The following is a 20,458-nucleotide window of genomic DNA, read 5'->3' on the forward strand; positions in this document are numbered from 1 at the left end:
TTAGCCAACCATGGTTGGCGTTTCACTCCCCGTGCTACTGCCACCTAGTCTGGGAATGTAAATGTCCTTCGATTCATTTTTCCAGTGGGTTACATACTAGATAGGCAAAGTCATTCTAAAGTTAAGCAAATATTAATGTGTGGAAAAAAGGTGGAACACTAAAATACTATGTTACGGATACGGATATACGGATGTTTCAGTAATGTACTCATGCAAAGTATTGCCACTATAATTCACCTGAACCTTATCCATACTACATTGAGATAGTCACAGTACTAGAAGTTATTGAGAAAAAAAGCTCTTTCTCATAGAAATGGTCTGCAGGCCACAGAGGGTGGAAACAAGGGACCCAAGAACAGGTTGAGAACATGCAAACTCCACACAGAACACACCCTAGCCTAGAATTAAAGACAGGATACCTAGAGCAGTGAAGCACCAGCAGTAACCATCACACTGCCATTATAAGGACAATTACCTCACTATATATACTTCATATAGGTCTTTCCCTTTCCCACTGTCTATACAGTGTCTTGTAAAAGAATTAACCCTCAGTAAAATTCCCACTTTTTCTGAGCTTGCAATCATGACACTTTCAAATTGGAGTTTATATTTATAATCTGCTCCAAACTGAGAGATCTAAAAAAATGCTGATGATATGTAGATTCTGAAGACAGTCAGTAGATTCTCAATTGCTTAAGTATTCATCCTCTTTTCAACTGCAACTCTAAAGTTGCTGAAGCTTTTTCATGTGAAGATTTTTCAGGTGAAAATAAATATATTTGATAGGTCTCAAAAATGGTGTAATATTCTCTGTCTATGCATAATCAAAGAGGTTTAACATGACTTTGGAGTAAATATCTTTGTTTCTGCAAGTCCCCTTAGGTGGATATTGAATTTAATGTCATGTGTCTCGTAGTGATATAAGCAATTGAGAAAAAAGACCAAAGAGATAAAATGATGGAGAGTCACAGACTAGAAGAAGGTTACTTATCGCTTTTAGTTCAGTGAATTCCAACATTAAGAAGTATAGTGTGCATCATACCACCCAGATACTACTTAGATCATACTGCAAATTACTGTAAGTTCATTTATAAAAAGTCACATACCTATACTTTTTTAATTAATCAAAATTTCATGTTAGAAGGTTTTGATCAATATTTCTGCAAGACACGATAATCTTGCACATAATAGTTAAAACATGTACTGTAACTATTTTATATGTTTTATATGACAGGAATTCTACTGTAAGTTCATTTATAAAAAGTCACATACCTATACTTTTTTAATTAATCAAATTTCATATTAGAAGGTTTTGATCAATATTTCTGCAAGACACGATAATCTTGCAACATAATAGTTAAAACATGTACTGTAACTATTTTATATGTTTTATACTCCACGGCCGAAACGTTGTGTTCTCTTTCTTCTTTTTTTCAGCATGGAATAAACCTATTACTTGTTCCTTTGCAGCCTACGCATGCTGACGCAGCTACCCACCGGAATTATTTTATGTGTATTTTATATTATAGCACTTATTATATGTCTTATATCTGATTATCAGATGCCCTGGATCTGACTGCCTGTTTGTGATGGATGAACCATTGAACTTTGTGTTGTAATTAGATTTGTTAAAAACATGCACATGGTCTCACAGATAATTGTAAATAACATTCCAAAGCCCAAACTGAATGGAAATTGGGCAGACATACCATAATGGAATATGTTATTTTATAATAAAACTTGATTTCTTACTGTTAGGTGACAACAGCAGTTAGCTTTATTTCAGATATCACCTTGCACTTGCTGGGGCATTGATCTGGCACTGAGGTATGGCAGAAAATATTTCATCCTTAAGGCTTTGAGAAAGCATTGTATCTCCAAGGGGCATTCATTATACTGTACTCTAGTACTGTATATAGTTTTTCCCTTTCTGTTTCTCTTTTTCATTTAGATAAATCTTGTAGAAGGATTATTTGACATTTTATTCTAAACAGTAACCTCATCTGGAAGAGGACTTGTTTCCTTTTTCTCCAGCTTTTTATTCTCTCCGGTATTTTGGAAAACTCTGTTACTTGTGGTAAAGGATTCAAGTGCACATGAAATATGTCAGTTTATAAAATCAATCCACTGAATTTCTAATCACTTTGTCTAATTCAGGGGGCGGTGGAGACAGAGACAATGCCGGTATGCAATGGGCGCAAGGTGGGAGTACACCCTGGATGTGATGCATCCCAGAAGTTTTCCCAGAAGTCAATTAACCTACCACTGTGTCTTTAGACTGTGAGAGGAAACTGGAGCACCCAGCAGAAACTTGCACAAACACTGGAATCACATATAAACGTCACGCAGATGGCACCCCATGTCTGGAACTGGACCCACGCTCCCCTCTTATAAAAAGGTAAAAATATTAATTTATACACGGGAAATAATTTTCTCACATATTCTAATATATTATAATATGCGTCTTGTACCACATATCTCCAAAAATAACGTTAAGGTATACATTTTTATATTTCTCCTCTACATGAGATGTCAGCAAAATTATATCATTTCGAATCATCTGAATTAATTTCAGCACTTTTATGAGATGTGTATGCTAGCAGTTACGCTAAGAGGTTACGTTCTTGGGATACTTTTTCATCTCCCAAATTATCATAACTGAAGCTACATTAAAACAGAATTAAAAGAGAATGCATACTACTTAGCGCATTTACTGTTAATTTTACCGGGTGCTCTACACTGCAACTTTAGAAGGCTGTTTTAATACATCCAGTCCAGAAGGGGAGCTGTAGCTATTGTCTTTTCTTGAGATTACCATGGTGAGGCGCATTATCTTGAGGAGCCATATTGAAACTGTGCAGCACGATCGTTCTGTGGATAGTATATCTTTGAATCTTTTATTTTTGTTTTATTTTATTTTTCTTTCCAGGAGCTTGAAATATTAACATTTAACTTTAAACATGCCGCGTATTATGATCAAAGGTGGTGTGTGGCGAAATACCGAGGTAATGTAACGGCCTTATTTTATAGCTTGGCATGGCAAATGAAAACATTGAAGTACAGATTGTAGTTATGTGTAATTTTTATTCTTCTATCGGGATAACATAAATTAGAATGATTTTCCTGTTTGCCTGTGATTTGATCATGTTTCATGAGTTGCATCTAGCTACTGCCAATACTTACCTTTTGCTCGCAAAATTCATGGCCTAAGTTCAGTGATGTGCAACTATGTCAGCTTTACCTATTTTGTGCTTTTCGTTGAATTGTGGCATGTTATGTAATTCCAAAACGTTTGATTTATTTCTTTATATCTTAAATTAAGTGTGTTGTAAGGGTATCCAATAAACTGCAATTGTGTTGAGAAAACATAGTAAAAATACTATGATGATGTTGGTTCTAGCGGAGACCTAGCCACGTTATAGTACTGTACGATAACAGCAACGTAAGTTAACTAAAACATGCTGATGAAATGTTGTTTGATCTACTGCTGACCACGAGTTTTCTGTTAGCTACTTTAATCATTTCCGATTTGTTAAAACATTTAATTTGTTTAACCATTTGGAGAAAAAAAACAGCTAATATTAACAGTTCTTTTTTGTTTTTGTACATCAGGTATAACATTTGCCAGTAGTGTCAAGCTTAAATTTGTCTTACGTATATTATCTCGTAAAGAAATGAGCCTAAAAATGCATCCTGTTCCTTTAATTTTAGGATGAAATCCTTAAAGCAGCGGTTATGAAATATGGCAAAAACCAATGGTCTCGGATTGCCTCACTGTTGCACAGAAAGTCTGCAAAACAATGCAAAGCCCGATGGTGAGTACAGGCTTTCATGAGCTGGAGTAGCACTGTAGGGTTAAATCTTTGATTCTAACACCAACGTATTCTTGTTTGATTCACTCAGGGTTTTTTAATATCGAATGCTTTGCTGTAAGAGTACAGTAGGTTGTAATAGCTTTTTCCCACTTGCGATGGTAGGTGTCGTCTGTAAGAATTCCAAAAAAACACTTCTAAAAGGTCTTAAAGGAACAAGTTAAAGGTTTATTCCATGCTGAAAAGAAAGAAAGGAAACACAATGTTTTTGGCTTCTGTAGCCTTCTGCGGGTGTGAGGTCTTATAGGCACATTATTTTAAAAAAAGCTATTTTTATGTAATTTCAGCTAAATGCTTGTTCTACTTGTGCACCCTTTAGTGTTGTGAAGGTCAGTTTCGGTGGCCTGCAGACATCTGCATCTGTGGAGGAGCACTGCCAAATTGGAGGCAGGGTGGTGTAGCAGTTAGCATTTAGCTTAGCTAACCTAGCACTGCAGTTAGCACTTAACACAGCTGAGGCTTAGCCTTAAGGTTCTGGGTTGGATTTTGTATTAGGGCACATTATGTGAGCATGTTTTGAATGCTACCTGTGTTCACATGGTTTTACTCTAGGAACTCTGGCTTCCATGCCCATTGCAGTGAAAAACTAATGATTGGCAATGCTGAGCTAATCATACCAGTTAGTAGCACGATGACCAGGAACTTGGAGTACCTCTAGTGCTTTTCCTTCTCTAGTATAGCAATACTAACGTTCTGATTAAAAAACGAACAGCAGCAAGCCATTTGACAACGCCCTTTAGCATGTCATAGAATGTGTCACTAGCCCTGACACCACTTCGCTGACACCAGGTGTCCTGATCATCTTCTCATCTGCTGGAATTGGAACAGTCTTGAGACCACTCTGCCTCACATTTTAATCAATTTGGTTGTCCTCCTGCGGAAACTTTTAAATATGTTTTCAAACGTTCGCATGTAATCATTTAAATGTTTTTAGAAAATATGTTATCTAAAATAGAACAGTATAGTGGCCCAGAGGTTAGCATTGCTGCCTTGCAGTTCTGGGGGCCCTGGGGTCTATTCCAGACCTGGAGTGATATCTACATGGGCTTTTTATGTTAACTCCCTGTTCTTGTGGGTTGCCTCCGGTTGCTCCAGTTTGCTCCCACAATCTAAAAACATACTAGTAGGTGAACTTAGGAATATTAGTCCTGGTGTACGTGCATGGGTACATGTCTATTTTTTTGTCTGTCCGGCCTGTGTTGGACTGGCGTGCCATCCAAAATTTACCCTACCTTTTCACCCGTTCCTTGTTGGGATAGGCTCTGGCTCCCCTGTAACCCTGAATTGGAAGCAACACTTAGAAAATGGCTGTTATTTAAGATAAAGCTTCATAAATGTGTAAGCATGCAAAACTATAATACGTAAAAGAGCATCCCTCATGCTTCTGTTAACATCTGTCATCAGTTATCACATCCAGTAGTTTGTGTAACAACACTCATGCATTCTCTGTGCTGCACTAATGTTATATTTGGCAGTTTTCGTTACCAGATTGGCTTTAATGGTCAAAAGCACAGTGTTAAGGGTGCTCAACCAGTAAAGGGGTTTGCATAGGTGCAGATTGAGTTCTAAAACCTAGGTATCTTTGGATCGAGATGTCATTAACCATCTGAGACCAGGATTTCCCAAGTGATGGAGCACAGTTGACTCACAGCTGGTAAGCGTAAGGTTGGGATTAGCTGCCCAGAGCTCTTGGAAGTTCTTTGGTAGCCCCTGTGGTGTTCCAGGGACATGCAGACTTGTGTGGCTGTCTCTAACAGATCATGCAGTCAGCTCTGATCCTAAGGTAGGGAAGAAACTGCCTGCTACTCCTTATTCTCCCTTGTGTGCAGTTGCTATGCCAAGACCTGAGAAATGCACAATTGGCATTTCCATGTTGGGTGGGTATACAGCAAAATTAATTGAAAGAGAGCAAAACGCCCTTATAACTTAATTTTCATGCACTGTTTTTCTTTTATTGAATGCTGGAGTCTTTAGCCCTTGTTTTGGAGTGTCCCAGTCCACTTAGTGTTATAGATTTCACTAAATCCCTAGCTCTTTTAAACACTTGGATGTTGTTTATTAATTAAGCAATTGATTTGTTCATTTAAGGGCACTCTGGTCCTTTAGGCCTGAAGGGTTTGATCACTTTTTTTCAGAGGACCTCCTAATGGCTTAATTTATACGCTCACCTATTTTTAATTGATCATAAGTAGATTGTTCCATGTGTTAAGAATTTGTTGATTAATTGCTTAGGCATTAAATATATCATGTTTGGAGGCTTAATCAACATTTGCTCTAGCTACAAAAACATGACTATGGAAATAAAACAAAAAACTTAGCGCAGAAACAATGTCCGGCAGGGAGTGGAAGTGTGCCGGGTTAGTTGTGTTGTTTTTTGCTGTGCGGTAATACTGTGGTGCCTTTATATTGTCTCAAACAGGTATGAGTGGCTTGACCCAAGCATAAAGAAGACAGAATGGTCACGTGAGGAAGAGGAGAAGCTCCTTCACTTGGCAAAGCTGATGCCCACACAGTGGAGAACCATTGCTCCTATCATTGGCAGAACTGCTGCTCAGTGTCTGGAGCACTATGAGTTTTTGCTGTAAGTTGGCTCACTGATTCCCTTAAAACAAATAGCTAGTGTTGTTCAAAGATAACAGTGATGGGTGCTGCTAAAACAGAAAGAAGCAGATTTTCCATCACAACAGAAATTATTAAGGCAGGGGAAAAGATTAAGTAAGAAGTGCTGCTAATTTCTTAAATGCACCATTTAGTAAGTTTATAAGATGACTCCTATTTTGTGTAAGAAAGTGCTGTTAAGATTATATTGAATTTTTCCATGTTATACAGGCTAAATCAAAGATGTAAAATGGCTCACAAAAGCTTTGTGCATGTTACAAGCAGCACCTTACAGGAGATATTTGCAATAATTGGGCACAATGTTTTCATAAATATAGTCGAGTAGCTTATAAAGAGGCTTGTGGTTAATCTTGATTTATTTGTACATTGTTGAATCAAGCATTTTGCCAGCTGATTCTTATTTCTGGGGTCTTTAAGTACCCCTGAAAATCTGCTTCTACAATTGGTTGTTTTTCCCGATACTCATAGCCCTTTACATAAATAAATGTTCACTGATTTCAGGGCAAAAAGTGGTTCTCTTAGTTTTAGTCATTTGCATCCTTGGGTCCATGTTTCACTGTTTGGTTGTGAAGTCTCCCTCTGACATTTGAAAATGTGCAAATTAACATTTCAGGATTTAAATAGTTGTATCTAATCCTGCTACAGTCTCCTCTGTTCAAGATGAAACATATTCATATCTTTAAATCTGTCTGTAAGACATTCATTTAAGCGAGAGGAAAAACCTACTTGTCTGGCTTTGAACAGATATTAAATAAAGTTTGTAACATGCCACACAGAATTGTACATAGTATTTCATATGGTCTGTCTAATGTCTTGTATAGTTTTAATATCCCTTGACACGTTTTCCGAATTATGTTTTTAGATTTTATTAGCTGCTTTATTTCTACGTTCTACAATAGTGGAACAAAATAGGCTTAACCATATTTTGTCATATAGTGATAAAGCAGCTCAGAGGGACAATGAAGAGGATACTGCAGATGACCCCCGTAAACTCAAACCTGGAGAAATTGACCCCAACCCAGAGACCAAGCCTGCTAGGCCTGACCCTGTGGACATGGATGAAGGTAAAGCTGAAATTGATCAAGCCTGTGTATGAATGTCTTGCAACATGCAATACCTGATCTGAGCCAAGTCCTTTCATTTGTGTTTTTTCAGATGAGCTTGAGATGCTTTCAGAGGCCCGAGCTCGTTTAGCCAACACTCAAGGGAAAAAGGCCAAGAGAAAAGCAAGAGAGAAGCAACTGGAGGAAGCAAGGTAATAAATAGTCTAGGGAACAGTTGGTAAGCGCTTAAATCTGTAAGGGCCAATCAGCAAGTGATGCGTGCTTATTAAAATATAAGCCAGAACAGAGCTAAATAATGCAAGGCAGGTTTTAGACAAAGCTTAAAAAGCTTGAATTGCTCTTCTTTGCAGTCTTGAAATAATACCGTAAAAGTATTATGTTTGCATTTCAGCATACTGAATTTCCTTTGCCAAATCTGAGGTTTACTTTTGAAAATCGCTGTGTTTGGTAAATATGAGACGTTTTGGAAAATAGGGAGGTTATTTAACAACTAGATGCGTAGCTGTATATGTAGCGAAGTAGAGTCTCAACGTCTGCGAATTTAACATTTGCGATTTCGCTTATTCATGATTTGGTCTGGCCAACGGGGATGGAAGGGAAGAAGAGCAGAGCAGGATGAAACCGAGCTGAAGATTGAATATGTGAACACCGCTTTGAACATGGTTAAATGCAACTTTCAAATAAACCGTACAAATGTTTACAATTGTAAGACAAATTTACCTAGTGAGTGAGCCTTCTGGTTCTGTCGGTTACATGGGGACTGAAAGGCTGGAGACGTCAGTTTTATAACTTCATTACAATGGGGCTCGGTAATCATGGAGCAGGGAAATATCTAGGAAGGCAGAGAGAAAGTGCAAGCATCTACTGGGCACAGAGGAGGGGTTTTAATTGATTGGTGTTATTTTAATTAACTTATGTACTTTAATTTTCATATTAAAGGAGGGTTACTTATGTTTTTTAACCATACATGCTATATACTGTGGCACGTTATGTGACATTATATATGTGGTAAACGTAACAGTTTGTGTAGTATAAAAGTTACCATGGGAGAGAGTGTATGGAGGGCTGCTCAGTGGTGAAAGCACAAAGACTGTCCAGAGTCTAATGGAGATGCAGATAATTTTAAAATATAAAGTGTGGATACATAAAATTGCATTCCTTGTTAATGAAACAATATACAGTAAGAAATATGAGGAAACATGAGTTTGACATATAACCACATCAATGAGTATATAATATCTTAAATATGCTAGGATATTCTGAAAAAGGTTTTGCCAGTGTCTCACTGGAGCTGTGTATTGGGACACTGTTGAACTGTTGATTGAAGTGATGATCATCACTGTCAATGAAAGTAACGTTGATAGAAGCACTGACTCGTATTTTCCAAAGCATGTATCATTAAGAATGCTTTAAGTTTATTGTTAATAAAAAAACCTGCATAGATTTTTTTTGTAATGGCTTTCCCTATAATGTCTTAGAAGAGTTGTGCTGGAACAGATATAAAAGCATATAAAGAAAAAAGCCAATGACATACGATGTTCTATGCCATATAGAGTTACATTTTAATATAGAATTACTCAGTTAGGCTTTGCAATGTCTTATACAATGGTACATGGCCACCATTGCTTGGTTGTATATCACAATTCACTTTAATTCATTCAGTTTGCACTGGTACATTCCTGTGGTATTTTAAACGGATAAGCAAGCTATCCTGATTCAGTTTTAATAGGAAGTTGCTTAACCTGTGTCTTTCTGCACCCGTTTCTGATGTCTAGGCGTCTTGCTGCTCTTCAGAAGCGCCGGGAACTGCGGGCTGCAGGCATTGAGATACAGAAGAAGAGGAAGAAGAAAAGAGGGGTTGATTACAATGCTGAGATCCCCTTTGAGAAGAAACCTGCTCCTGGATTCTTTGATACATCCATGGAGAACTATGAGGCCTTGGAGCCAGACTTTAAGAGGTTACGTCAGCAGCACCTTGATGGAGATCTGAGATTGTGAGTAAAAATAAGTTACCTGTCAGATTATGTGTGTAAAAGAAAAGTAGTTCTGTCAGTGATGTGCTCAGTGTGAAAGAGTTTTGTTAGTTTAAATTGAAAAAAAAAAGCTGATTGACCATAAAACATCTTTTCATTGTGATATTAAATATATTGTTTCTGGCAGTGAAAAAGAGGATAGAGAGCGTAAGAAAGACAGGCAGAAGATAAAAAAGAAGAAGGAGTCAGATCTCCCATCAGCCATTCTGCAGACCAGTGGTGTATCAGAGTTCACAAAGAAAAGAAGCAAGTTAGTCCTTCCAGCACCCCAGGTATGTGTCTCCATTTATGTACTGTGGTTGAGTGAAATAAGAGATTATTAGTGTGAAATTTGTATTATGTGCTATCTTTTTCTTCATTGTATTATTTTTTGTTGTTGCCTTCTTTCCTTCCAGATTTCTGACTCAGAACTGGAGGAAGTTGTTAAACTTGGACAGGCCAGCGAGATTGCTCGTCAGACAGCTGAGGAGTCAGGAATCACAAATTCGGCTTCCAGTGCTCTTTTGTCAGAATATAACGTTACTAATAATGCCATGGCACTGCGCACTCCCAAAACCCCTGCTGCTCAGGACAGGATTCTGCAGGTAAGCAGCACAGACTTCCAAACTCTGGAATGAGGGTGTCAAAATGGCGTAAAACTGTGATGAAATGTGGGCTGACAGTCTAACTCATTGATTTTCTTGGTTTTAGTGGGAGCTGTTTGAGTCTGGTAGGGAGCAGAATATTTTTTTTAGATCAAAGCCTAAATATGAAATGCTGTTAGCAATGCTTAATTTGCAGTCATTCAGAAATTTAACCCGTGCAAGCTCTTGCCTCAGAAATGCAGCTCAGTTTTTGTTGTACCTAATGGGCAGATAACTCTTTGCGTCCAATAATGATGATAATCAGAGCACCCATGTTGAGAAGTACATACTTTGAATCTTGCACAGGAAGCTCAAAACCTTATGGCCCTGACAAATGTGGACACCCCTTTGAAAGGAGGCTTGAACACCCCTCTTCACGAAAGTGACTTTTCTGGAGTCACCCCTCAGAGACAGGTTGTGCAGACACCTAACACAGTGCTGGCCACCCCCTTCAGGTATGTTTGTATCTACCCATTCTACACAGCCTTTTGTAGGCAAGCTACTTCCTTTCCTGTGGGTTTCTGGTAAAATGTGTTATTATGCAGGGGATTGTGAAATTATTTAGCTGAAGAACAACATATGTGTTTGAAGAACCAACATGTAATTGTTGTGAAAATCAAACTCCCCCAATATTTAATGTGTAAGCAAGATCTTCTGTTCAAGAAATACCCCTGTTCTTTCTAAGGATGAGTGTATAAAATAATTTATCAAAGCTTAATGATTTCTATGGTTATTTTTGATAGCATTATAGGACCCCCTGTGCATGTTTTTAAAGGCACCTCATAGTGTAAAGATCTACAGTGAATACTAAAGCTAAATTTAAGGGGGGTTGTTTGTTTCTTTAAAAAAATGCATCTTTAACAATTTTGTGGAACCCCATAGTTAACTAGAGCTAATTTAATATGGTAGTGTGTGAAAAATACATATTGATTTTGAGGTGGCACAACCCATTCCTTGGACATTTTTTAAACGGCCTGCCTTTGTTTATTCTCTCTAGGACGCCTTCTCATGGGTCAGAAGGCCTGACACCCCGTGGTGGACTCACTCCCAAAGCTTCTGTAGGAGTCACTCCTGGAAGAACTCCCCTGCGCGACAAACTCAACATCAATGCAGAGGATGGAATGGTGGATTTTAATGATCCGTCCTACGCAAAGCACCTGGTAGGTTCTGAGTTTATGTAATATTAAATAGTCTAGTCATACAAGTGCAACTGGCAAATTTACACTCTGCTTCTGTGGAACGTGCACAGTAATGGGTGATCTTGATCACATTTGACAGTATTCCTTGTTTCCTATAGTAATTTATATTTTGCAGATGAGGGAAGTAAAAAGGACTTTTTACTGCTTGAACACTTAGGTTATATGGTATGCCGTAGATTAGGCATATTTTTTCACAATTGTCATTTATTTCATCCCCCTTAGGAAAGAGAATCCCGCGAGCAGCTGAAAATGGGCTTGATGTCTTTACCAGCACCTAAAAATGACTTTGAGATTGTCCTCCCGGAGAATGCCGAAAAGGAGCTGGAAGAACATGAAACTGATGAGACTTTTGTAGAGGATGCTGCAGACATTGAACAGCGCAAGCAGGTTAGCAACCATGTTAAATCTGAAGGCCTTTTTCCCTTATCATTCTGCTTACACAGAAGTTAATTTCACCAGGTATTTAGACCTGGTTGTATTTACTTCAATTGATTCATCTGTGCAAAATTGATATATATGTTTATCAAAATATTAATTATTTTAGGACTATGAATACTAAAATTGGATAGTCTTTAAGACAACAATGGAAGTGTAGTTTTAGAGAAAACTGCACTCATAATTGTCCCAAAGATATATATGTTTAACTGAGAGCAGTATCTTAAGATCAGCATTTTGTTTTTTCAGAGATATTCCTTTGTCCTAAAAATGAATTTTCTTTTGTTTTTTTATCAAATTTCAATTTGTAATGGTACGTTTTCTCCTTTTAGGCTTAGTTCTCTAGTATGCATACAATGTTTTTTGGATTAGGCATGCTTAATCTTCATGAAATCACTGAGGTTTTGCCAAAAGTAGAAAAAATGAAAATGGACTATGCCTGTTTGAGATTAGCATAATTCTAAAATAAAATTAGTATTCTGCTGTTTGTGTTTGTACATTCCATTAATGATCATTTTGTAACAAAAGGCTGTATCTGTGTACACGTGTGTAACATTTGCACTGTTTTAACCCTACTGTTGGTTTATAATCCCTTATTTCACCTTGATAGATTCCTTTGTAGTATTAATACTGATGCTGCTAGCATTTAACTCTGGGCATGTAGATAGTTTAGGTAATTAAAGACACACAGTTGGAGCACAGATTGAGCCTTGAATTCCAGACAGTCTGGTTTAAATCTGGTTTCAGTGCCCATTGCCGAGCGATGCTGGGGTTGGTTGAGTTTGGGTCAAGTCTTCAGCTTGTAGTACCACAGGCACAATACAATCAGTTACAGTCTCCCTTCATTTGAGGTTATAGGCACTTTGAGGCTTGTCATATGAAAAGTCAAAGATTTGCCTCAATTTCTTTATCCTTTATGTTGAGAAAAGGTCATAGCAGTCAAGTGAGGAAATTGACTTTTATAGAGAGAATAGGAATTATAGCTTTTGATACAGACTGACATCTTTCTTGTGATTTCTAGTTACTAAGAAATGCTGAGCGCGAGAGAGAATTGAAGCAGAGGCACACGGCTGTACAACGGAACCTACCTAGACCCTCTGAGGTGAGTTCGGTCTTCTCACCTTCTTACCTTTTGTTCACCATCCAGAGCAACTGTCATTTCATTGACAGTGAAGGTTTTGTGTTGTGAACGATTTCGTACGCATTTGGGTTGATGTGTCTGGTAATTCTTATTTAATGTTTAGAGACTACAAATGTTACAAATTACTGAAAACAATACGGGGAAGTCATGATGGTTTGTTTCTGACTAGTCTCCCTGCTGTCAGACTTCTGTCGCTGCCTCGTTGTAGAAGTTACATGAAAGGTACTTCCAATATAAAAATGCATAAAACATTGAGGTTCTAAAAATATGTCTGGATATTGATTTGTCATTTTATATTGTATGAAAGTGTTCTTTTGCATTGAAGTCTGGAGAGCTAAATTGTAATTTCCTTGACACATACAGGTAAACGAGACCATTCTAAGACCTCTGAATGTGGAACCACCTTTAACAGAGCTGCAGAAGGGTGAAGAGCTGATAAAGAAAGAAATGATCACAATGCTTCACTTTGATAGCCTCCACCATCCCTATGCAGACACTTTAGCCAAAAAAGGCAAAGGTGCAGGATCTAGCTCAAATAATGCAGAACACATAGCATATCTGGAACACAACGTGTGTGAAAAGTTTTCTGAAGAAGACCTCAAAAAGGTGAGCAGTGTCTTGGTTTTCTTGGTATTACTCAATTGTACTAGTAAGGTTGTTAATTTGCAAGTTGTGCTGGGTAATATGCAAGAAGTTTCACAATATTAGAGTCGATATTAGTTATTCCCCTTCCCCCTTTTCCTGGCAATCAAATGCATTTGGAAGTGTCTTGATGTATAGAGTAAATCAGTAGTTGAATTAAAAAACCATACAGGAGAACAGCTCCTATACAGAAGATGGTGAATAGCTGAATAAATCAAATGCATACAAACCAAAGTTGGAATCTATGCCAGCTTTTCAATTCCAATTCTGTGAATGTAGATAAGTAATTGGAATTGGTTAGCAGAAACTGACCTCAAGCCTGTTACAAATTCTCATTTGGAGAAAGACTCTGTCTTCTTACTGCAATGCTTCAGGATAATCTGGAAAGTTTTTAAGGGTGGGAGGGGCAGGCATAATGCAAGGGGGCTAATCGCATTCATAATCAATAATCATAGCATTAATAATTGCATTAATGCTTATTAATTGCATTAATAATTTAGAAGGGGCGTGTAGCCTCTTCCTCTTAATGATTGCATTGCTCTTGCAGGCTGATGAGCTGCTGGCACAAGAGATGGAGGTAGTGAAGCATGGCATGAACCATGGGGATCTCTCCATTGAAGCCTACAACCAGGTGTGGGAGGAGTGCTATAGCCAAGTGCTGTACCTTGCTGGGCAAGGCCGTTACACACGTGCCAACCTGGCTAGCAAAAAGGACAGGATTGAATCCCTGGAGAAGAAACTGGAGGTGAGTGGTGCTGTATTTTTAGAGGCGTGGGAGCTGTAACTGTAACTATTGCAAACATAATTCCTGTATCAATTCAAGAGTTCAAAACCATTGAAAAAATCTAAATAATGTAGGTGTTTTTAAACCACGTTTTATGACATATAGAAAACCCCTTAAAGGAGTGATTAATTTCAAATAATTAATAAAAAAAACTATCTTATTTAAAGGACATAGGTGATAACTTGATTTAGTACAAATACTAATAGTAGAGTGAAGTAGTTCAGGTGGGTAGCTGCGTCAGCATGCGTAGGTTGCAAAGGAACAAGTTATAGGTTTATTCCATGCTGAAAAGAGAAGAAAGAAAATACAACGTTTCAACCATGTAGCCTTCTTCAGGTGTGAGAAAGATAGGGCTGTAAGCCATGATCACATTAATCTCTCCGTCTGTGTTCTCAAAGATGATTTTCCTAACTCCCACATCAGAAAGTCTACAGAAACTAAAATTATCCTGCAGCTAGGATCACACGACAGACTAATTTTCTTTAAAATTCTCTCTATTCATTTTTGGTTTCATTTCACACTTCTCTTCACCTATCCTGACTTCCACACTACCTGATTGGCCACTCTGTCTGTCCCCTGCTCCTGCCTCCTGCCCCTCCTCTCTCCCAGCTTTTGTCCTCCTATGCTACATTACCTTTGCTTACAGTGCTGTCTTTCTCACACTTGAAGAAGGCTCCACGGTCGAAACATTGTGTTTTCTTCTCTTTTCAGCATGAAATAAACCTATTACTATTTGTTCCTAATTGTAGAGTGTTTGCATGGTTTCTCCAGTAGGGTGCAGCATAGCCCATGTTTTTAGAATTCATCCTGTGAGTGACTTGAATTTGAGTGGAAGGACCTGTGAAGAAACATGCTGCTTTATCTTTCATGTTTAAGTAAGACTGCTTAGTGTAATAGGTTCTCCACCCAAATCTCATAGAAAAGCACTCAGCGTTGATGTGTAGGCTTTTTTGGTGTTGTTCAAAACATTATTTTTTTGGTCCTCTCCATAACATTCTTCTTGAGGGCTGTAAAACATTCATTTAAGAAACTAAATAAAATTCATATAATAATGTTTTAATTTAAATATAGTTAATTCTCTATTAGACTTTGTAGAGCAGTATAAACAATAAGTCAACCAACAGTCTTGGGTTCAACTTACAGTTGGAGACCTCACACGGAGCTAATTCAGTAAAATGTTAAGTATGAAGTGCTTATGGAAGAAGATGTGGTCATGCTTTTTAAAGACATCCTTTCTTCAACAGTGCAATTCACAGTACAGTTGAAAGCTGGGTTCCTGATGGTGAAAGTCTACTAGCGAGTAGAGTTAAATAGATACTCCAGACTGGAATATGGAAAAATTCCAACGTTCTTCTACAAAATGTCTAAAATACAAAAATCAAAATACCGTTGACTGAGTTTTATTTCCATCATTTCAGGATAGAAATGATTGTAACCTTAAAAATGCTTTGCCAAAATCTTCTCTAAGTAGGTTTTGAAATTCAAGAATGTGACCATGCGGTTTTACAATGAGTGTAATAGAACATTGCGTGCCTAAATAAACTGAAGCATGTACTTAGTGTTTCTGCTTTCTTTGCCTGTTAGACTGAATGATCATCTATTATATATTAAACATTTGAATCTTTTCTTTGTTCCCTAAGCTCTGTGGATATTTTTCTTCAGTGATTTCAGAATTTGATAAATGTTTTTTTTTTTAAATCACACTTGTTACCTTGCACAGCAGATACCAACCAGCTTTCTACATGTAGTGACTTGGGGAATGATATAATGATAAATTTAGCTTCCATTAGGGAAAGTAAAGCATCTTAAATAAAGTAAGTCACAGATTTTTTTTAAATCAAGTAGAAAACTGGCACCAAAGAAAGTGCTCCTCAAGCATGTGTTACTGAGGGCACATATGGCTAAGTTTCAGTTAATCAAGGAAGCGATTCACAAAGGGTGCGTTTGTTTAATATTTCTTGGCATGGAAAAGAGGGTGGCGACTTGGAATCGATTCACATAGCAGCTACTTCTAAGAAGGGGGCTGGGGGGAGCAGGGGGCTGCAGTGGCTTCATTCAGAGAATTAACACGATTTATAGTAGCGGCAGCTGCAGACCACATTTATCGTTAAACCTTGTTATGCAGTTGGTTCAAAAACGCAATGTTGTCATCTGTAGCCTAATCAGAAATAAAGGGAAGCTGAGGCCTCAGCTTGCTAACCCCTGGTGAAATACACCAGCCACAGAAAATAAACAATGCCAGGGGTCAGAAGAGTTAACTACTGGAGTCAGGTCCTCTGGGGAAAATGCAGGGTTGGGCGCTTCACACAGCTTTATAAGCGCAGAAATGGTTTAGTTTATGGTCTAGGCTATTGTTTTGTTTTTTTTTCTTGATTTTAATGGTACAGAGTCCTTGCTAAGCAAGCTGTTAGGGTTTTATTGGTGAAACAGCCATCATTTACTGGAATTCATGCTTATTTGTTATAGTTCCAGTAAGAACACTAATCCAGTATGGGAAATGTGGTGGCGTTTTATCCCCCCCAAAAAAGTTTTCACATTATTTCGAAGCTGTCATTGTTGTAGTACTGTTGGAGCTGTGTTTTGTGGTAGTGAAAAAACTAAGGCTATAAAAAAAAAGAAATAAAAGATGAAATATCCAGTACAAACTGGATATTCATGGTTGTTAAAATATAACCTCATCTAAAATGTTAACACTTTTTCGGTAAGATTTTAGAACTTGCTTGCTTTATAAAGAATAATTGTTATGTTTTTTTTTAGAAGTTATTTTAAACACTGCAGAAATACCTATACAGGGAACCTGCCAGGTCAGATTTCACAATGTGAAATCTGTAGTTCTTTGGCATGCTGATTAATTGTTCAGGAAGAATAGCGGCTATATCCAGTCTGTCATACTAAAGATGAGGTTGTTTTTAGAATGTTTTTAGACGATCAAAAGTTTCAGTATTCATAGCAAATAATGAAAGTCTCACAATAAATTGCTAGATTGGTTCTTTCGCCCTGGACCTTGTTCAGTTTGTTAGCTTTTTAGAATTTCTTTTTGTTAACATGAGGAAGAATGACAGAATAACTTTATATAATGTCCAGGTGGAGATTCTTTATGAAAATGTGCTAATTAATCTTATATTTCTTGTTCAGAACCACTATTATTCATCTTATCAAATAGCCAGTCAGTTTAGATCTTGTATTTCATAATAAATCCGTCTGCAGGGTCTCTGAACACTTCAGTTTTAAACACGCTCCAAGAAAACAGCATTTATTTGAACTTCTCATAAAGTGCAATTATGTCCAAAATCAATCTTTTATTTTTGGATTGATGTACCAACATTATTTTTTTTCATGGAGTCAGCAGCTTGTATACTTATTTTTTTTTGTAAACGGTGTAATCTTATTTTTTAAGGACAGGATTTTTCAGAGACGTTAAAGAAACTCTTTTCCCTTTTACAGATCAATAGAGGTCATATGACCATGGAGGCAAAAAGGGCTGCAAAAATGGAAAAGAAGATGAAGATCCTGCTAGGTGGGTACCAGTCCAGAGCCATGGGGCTGATAAAACAGCTGAATGACCTGTGGGATCAAGTGGAACAGGCACACCTGGAGCTGTGCACCTTTGAAGAACTGAAGAAACATGAGGACACCGCCATCCCTAGGAGACAAGAGGTTAAAACTTTGTGTTTGTTCACTTTATTCTGTATGAAAAAAAGAGGGATTTTAACAAACAGTATATTGTTTCATGTAGCAAATATAAAAACGAAAAACAACAGATCAGTCAGCCTGTCAAGGCAAATGGTTAGTGCACAGGTTGAGCTTTACAGTGCAGAGTTCTGGTAGCAGAGTAGAGTTGGCCAAGCACGGTCAGGGTTGGGTTGGCTAAAGATACCTTCAGCTTGCCAGGCAACGGCAACATCTGTGACTTACTGGGCCCCCGCAGACCTGCATTGTTGATGATGACGGACACATCACTCCCCCCAATCTGTGCAGACCCTCCTGTAAAGCACAGTGGACCTTACCCATAACATGGCCATCTGTTACACCAAAGACATTTCGGTTACAGATGAGCATGTCTGGGGGACTGTGTACACGAGTCGTGATTTTACCCTTGTGCTACAAGGTTATAGTTGTAAGAAAAGTTCAGTGAAGACTGGCAATTCCAGTTTAGAAGGGTATAAGCCAACTGTTTGACTTTCCATCCATTCATTATCAGAGAGCCACATACAGTATTCTTGGTAAGAGTGAAGGTAACTCTAAAGCAGAAGCACAGGGAGCAAGGCATGGCTTTACTCTGCATAGGACATCGCCAGTTCATTGCAAACATCCCCAGAGATATTGATACAGTTTAGACAACTCAAGCTAGGCAGTATGACTTTGGAAGGTGAGTGAAATCCCAGGCGTACATGCAAACTCCATACAGAATGTGATTCCAGAATATTTTGAAATTTGAAGATATACTTATATAAACCTAAAGAAGTAATAGAGAAAGGTAAAGAAAACAAATGTCTATGTACAGCAAAGTATTTTTTAAAACAAAAACCATTTGTATGCTCAGAAATCATTTTGTCTTTAGTTTGCATTAACTTCCTAGACATCTAATTTCATCTTGAATACACTTCATAAAGTACAAGTCCCAGATGTGCTTGTGAACCAAGAGCATTCATTTAAAGTATTAAAACCATTCATTTAAATAGTTGTTCTTCAGCTTTTTGCAATTTACAGCCTTCATTGTTTCTTCTGCTTGGGAACAGTGAGAACATTATTATATTTTAAAATGAATTATGCATTCTTTGAATGACAGAGATCTTATGGCACAATTAGTTGTTTAGGAATTCCATTTATTTAAGTCTTTTCAGTCAGAAATGTTTTACTTCTATAGCAGAATACAAAGAAACAATGGCCATGATGGCGCACACATCACTGCAGTGCTATGTTGGCAGAGAATTAACCACATAGCTGATGTCCGTTCTGCCATTGAAATTCTCTAATTTTAGTGTTGTCTAAAAGGAAATAAAATGTGTTTTATGGAAATTGCCTTAACCTTTGAGACAGAGATGTTTGAAACAGAATAAAACTAGTGTTTTACATATTTCTCCTGTTGTTCATGTCAGGCTCTCAGAGAAGATGTCCAGCGGCAGCAGGAGCGAGAGAAGGAGCTTCAACAGAGATATGCTGACCTGCTTCTGGAAAAAGAGACCTTAACGTCCTCCAAGTTTTAAAAGAATCTTCTGTGAGAAGTGACAGAGCCAGTAGTGCATGCATATTGCTTTCAGTACCCCAAGATTGTTATCTTTTGTACTGACCACACAACTGAAGTTTGGCAGTTGTTGTTTTTCCCTGCAATTTGTGATTAAAAAGTAAAGTTGTTTTGATGGACTTGCTTGTTCCAACATTCCTACAGTGGGCTGTAGACCACTGTCTTTAACTACTGGACGGTTTTCATTTTTTTTACCTGTGTAATTTTAGAACTTCACAGTAATTTACAAAGTCCATTATTTTTATGGTAACTGATGGGGAGACTGACCTCAACAATAACAACACAAGTGATTGTTAAAACACATTGTTTATTGTCATAAATTCTGCTTTGAAAATCATTAAATTCTTATTTGAAAATAATTTGAAAATGGATATTACTTTGTAAAGAATTTGAAGGTAGATGAGGAAAACTATTTACCATGACTTAGGTTCATTACTTTTTGCTTGACTAGAACATTCCTGGAGTGTACAGTGTACATTGTCTCAAAATTCACTTTCGTTTAACAGAAGATTTTCATACAATGCCAAGGTTATATTAATCCCCAATCTAAAATGCGGCGCTTTGTTTTAAAGAATATTTCAATTATAATATTAAAATGAACTTAAATGCTGAGAGTAAACATGGGTGATGTTTTGGTCCAGTCAGTCACCTATCAGTTTTTTTTTTATTCTATATTGTGTTTCACTGCTGTTCTTTAATGAATAGGAATCTAAAGATGAATCTTATGCACTTGTAAAAAGCTGTAAAATGTAACTTTATCCCCAAGCAAGATCTAACTGAGGAGCAGTTCTTAAAATTCTT

General features: G+C 37.5%; 1 protein-coding gene across 1 annotated transcript; it reads left to right on the forward strand.

The window, feature by feature from the left end:
* The first annotated feature begins 2,825 nt into the window (after positions 1-2,825).
* On the forward strand, positions 2,826-20,016 carry cdc5l (CDC5 cell division cycle 5-like (S. pombe)). Its single transcript, XM_006625667.3, has 16 exons — positions 2,826-3,005; positions 3,712-3,815; positions 6,292-6,453; positions 7,428-7,555; positions 7,647-7,746; positions 9,331-9,549; positions 9,716-9,860; positions 9,984-10,172; positions 10,518-10,666; positions 11,209-11,371; positions 11,633-11,797; positions 12,867-12,947; positions 13,350-13,592; positions 14,176-14,373; positions 17,857-18,069; positions 19,512-20,016. Exons 1-16 carry the CDS (start codon positions 2,961-2,963, stop codon positions 19,617-19,619), a joined length of 2,412 nt encoding a protein of 803 aa, XP_006625730.1. The 5' UTR covers positions 2,826-2,960; the 3' UTR covers positions 19,620-20,016.
* Positions 20,017-20,458: the final 442 nt, after the last annotated feature.

Source organism: Lepisosteus oculatus, chromosome 2 (assembly GCF_040954835.1).
Source record: "Lepisosteus oculatus isolate fLepOcu1 chromosome 2, fLepOcu1.hap2, whole genome shotgun sequence".
Lineage (NCBI taxonomy): Eukaryota > Metazoa > Chordata > Actinopteri > Semionotiformes > Lepisosteidae > Lepisosteus > Lepisosteus oculatus.

Bases quoted from the DNA above. Each gene is read 5' to 3' on its own strand.
- cdc5l (XM_006625667.3), top strand. From the start codon at position 2,961: ATGCCGCGTATTATGATCAAAGGTGGTGTGTGGCGAAATACCGAG. The intron at 3,006-3,711 runs GTAATGTAACGG...CTTTAATTTTAG, and splicing joins GTGTGTGGCGAAATACCGAG to GATGAAATCCTTAAAGCAGC. The intron at 12,948-13,349 runs GTGAGTTCGGTC...TGACACATACAG, and splicing joins ACCTACCTAGACCCTCTGAG to GTAAACGAGACCATTCTAAG.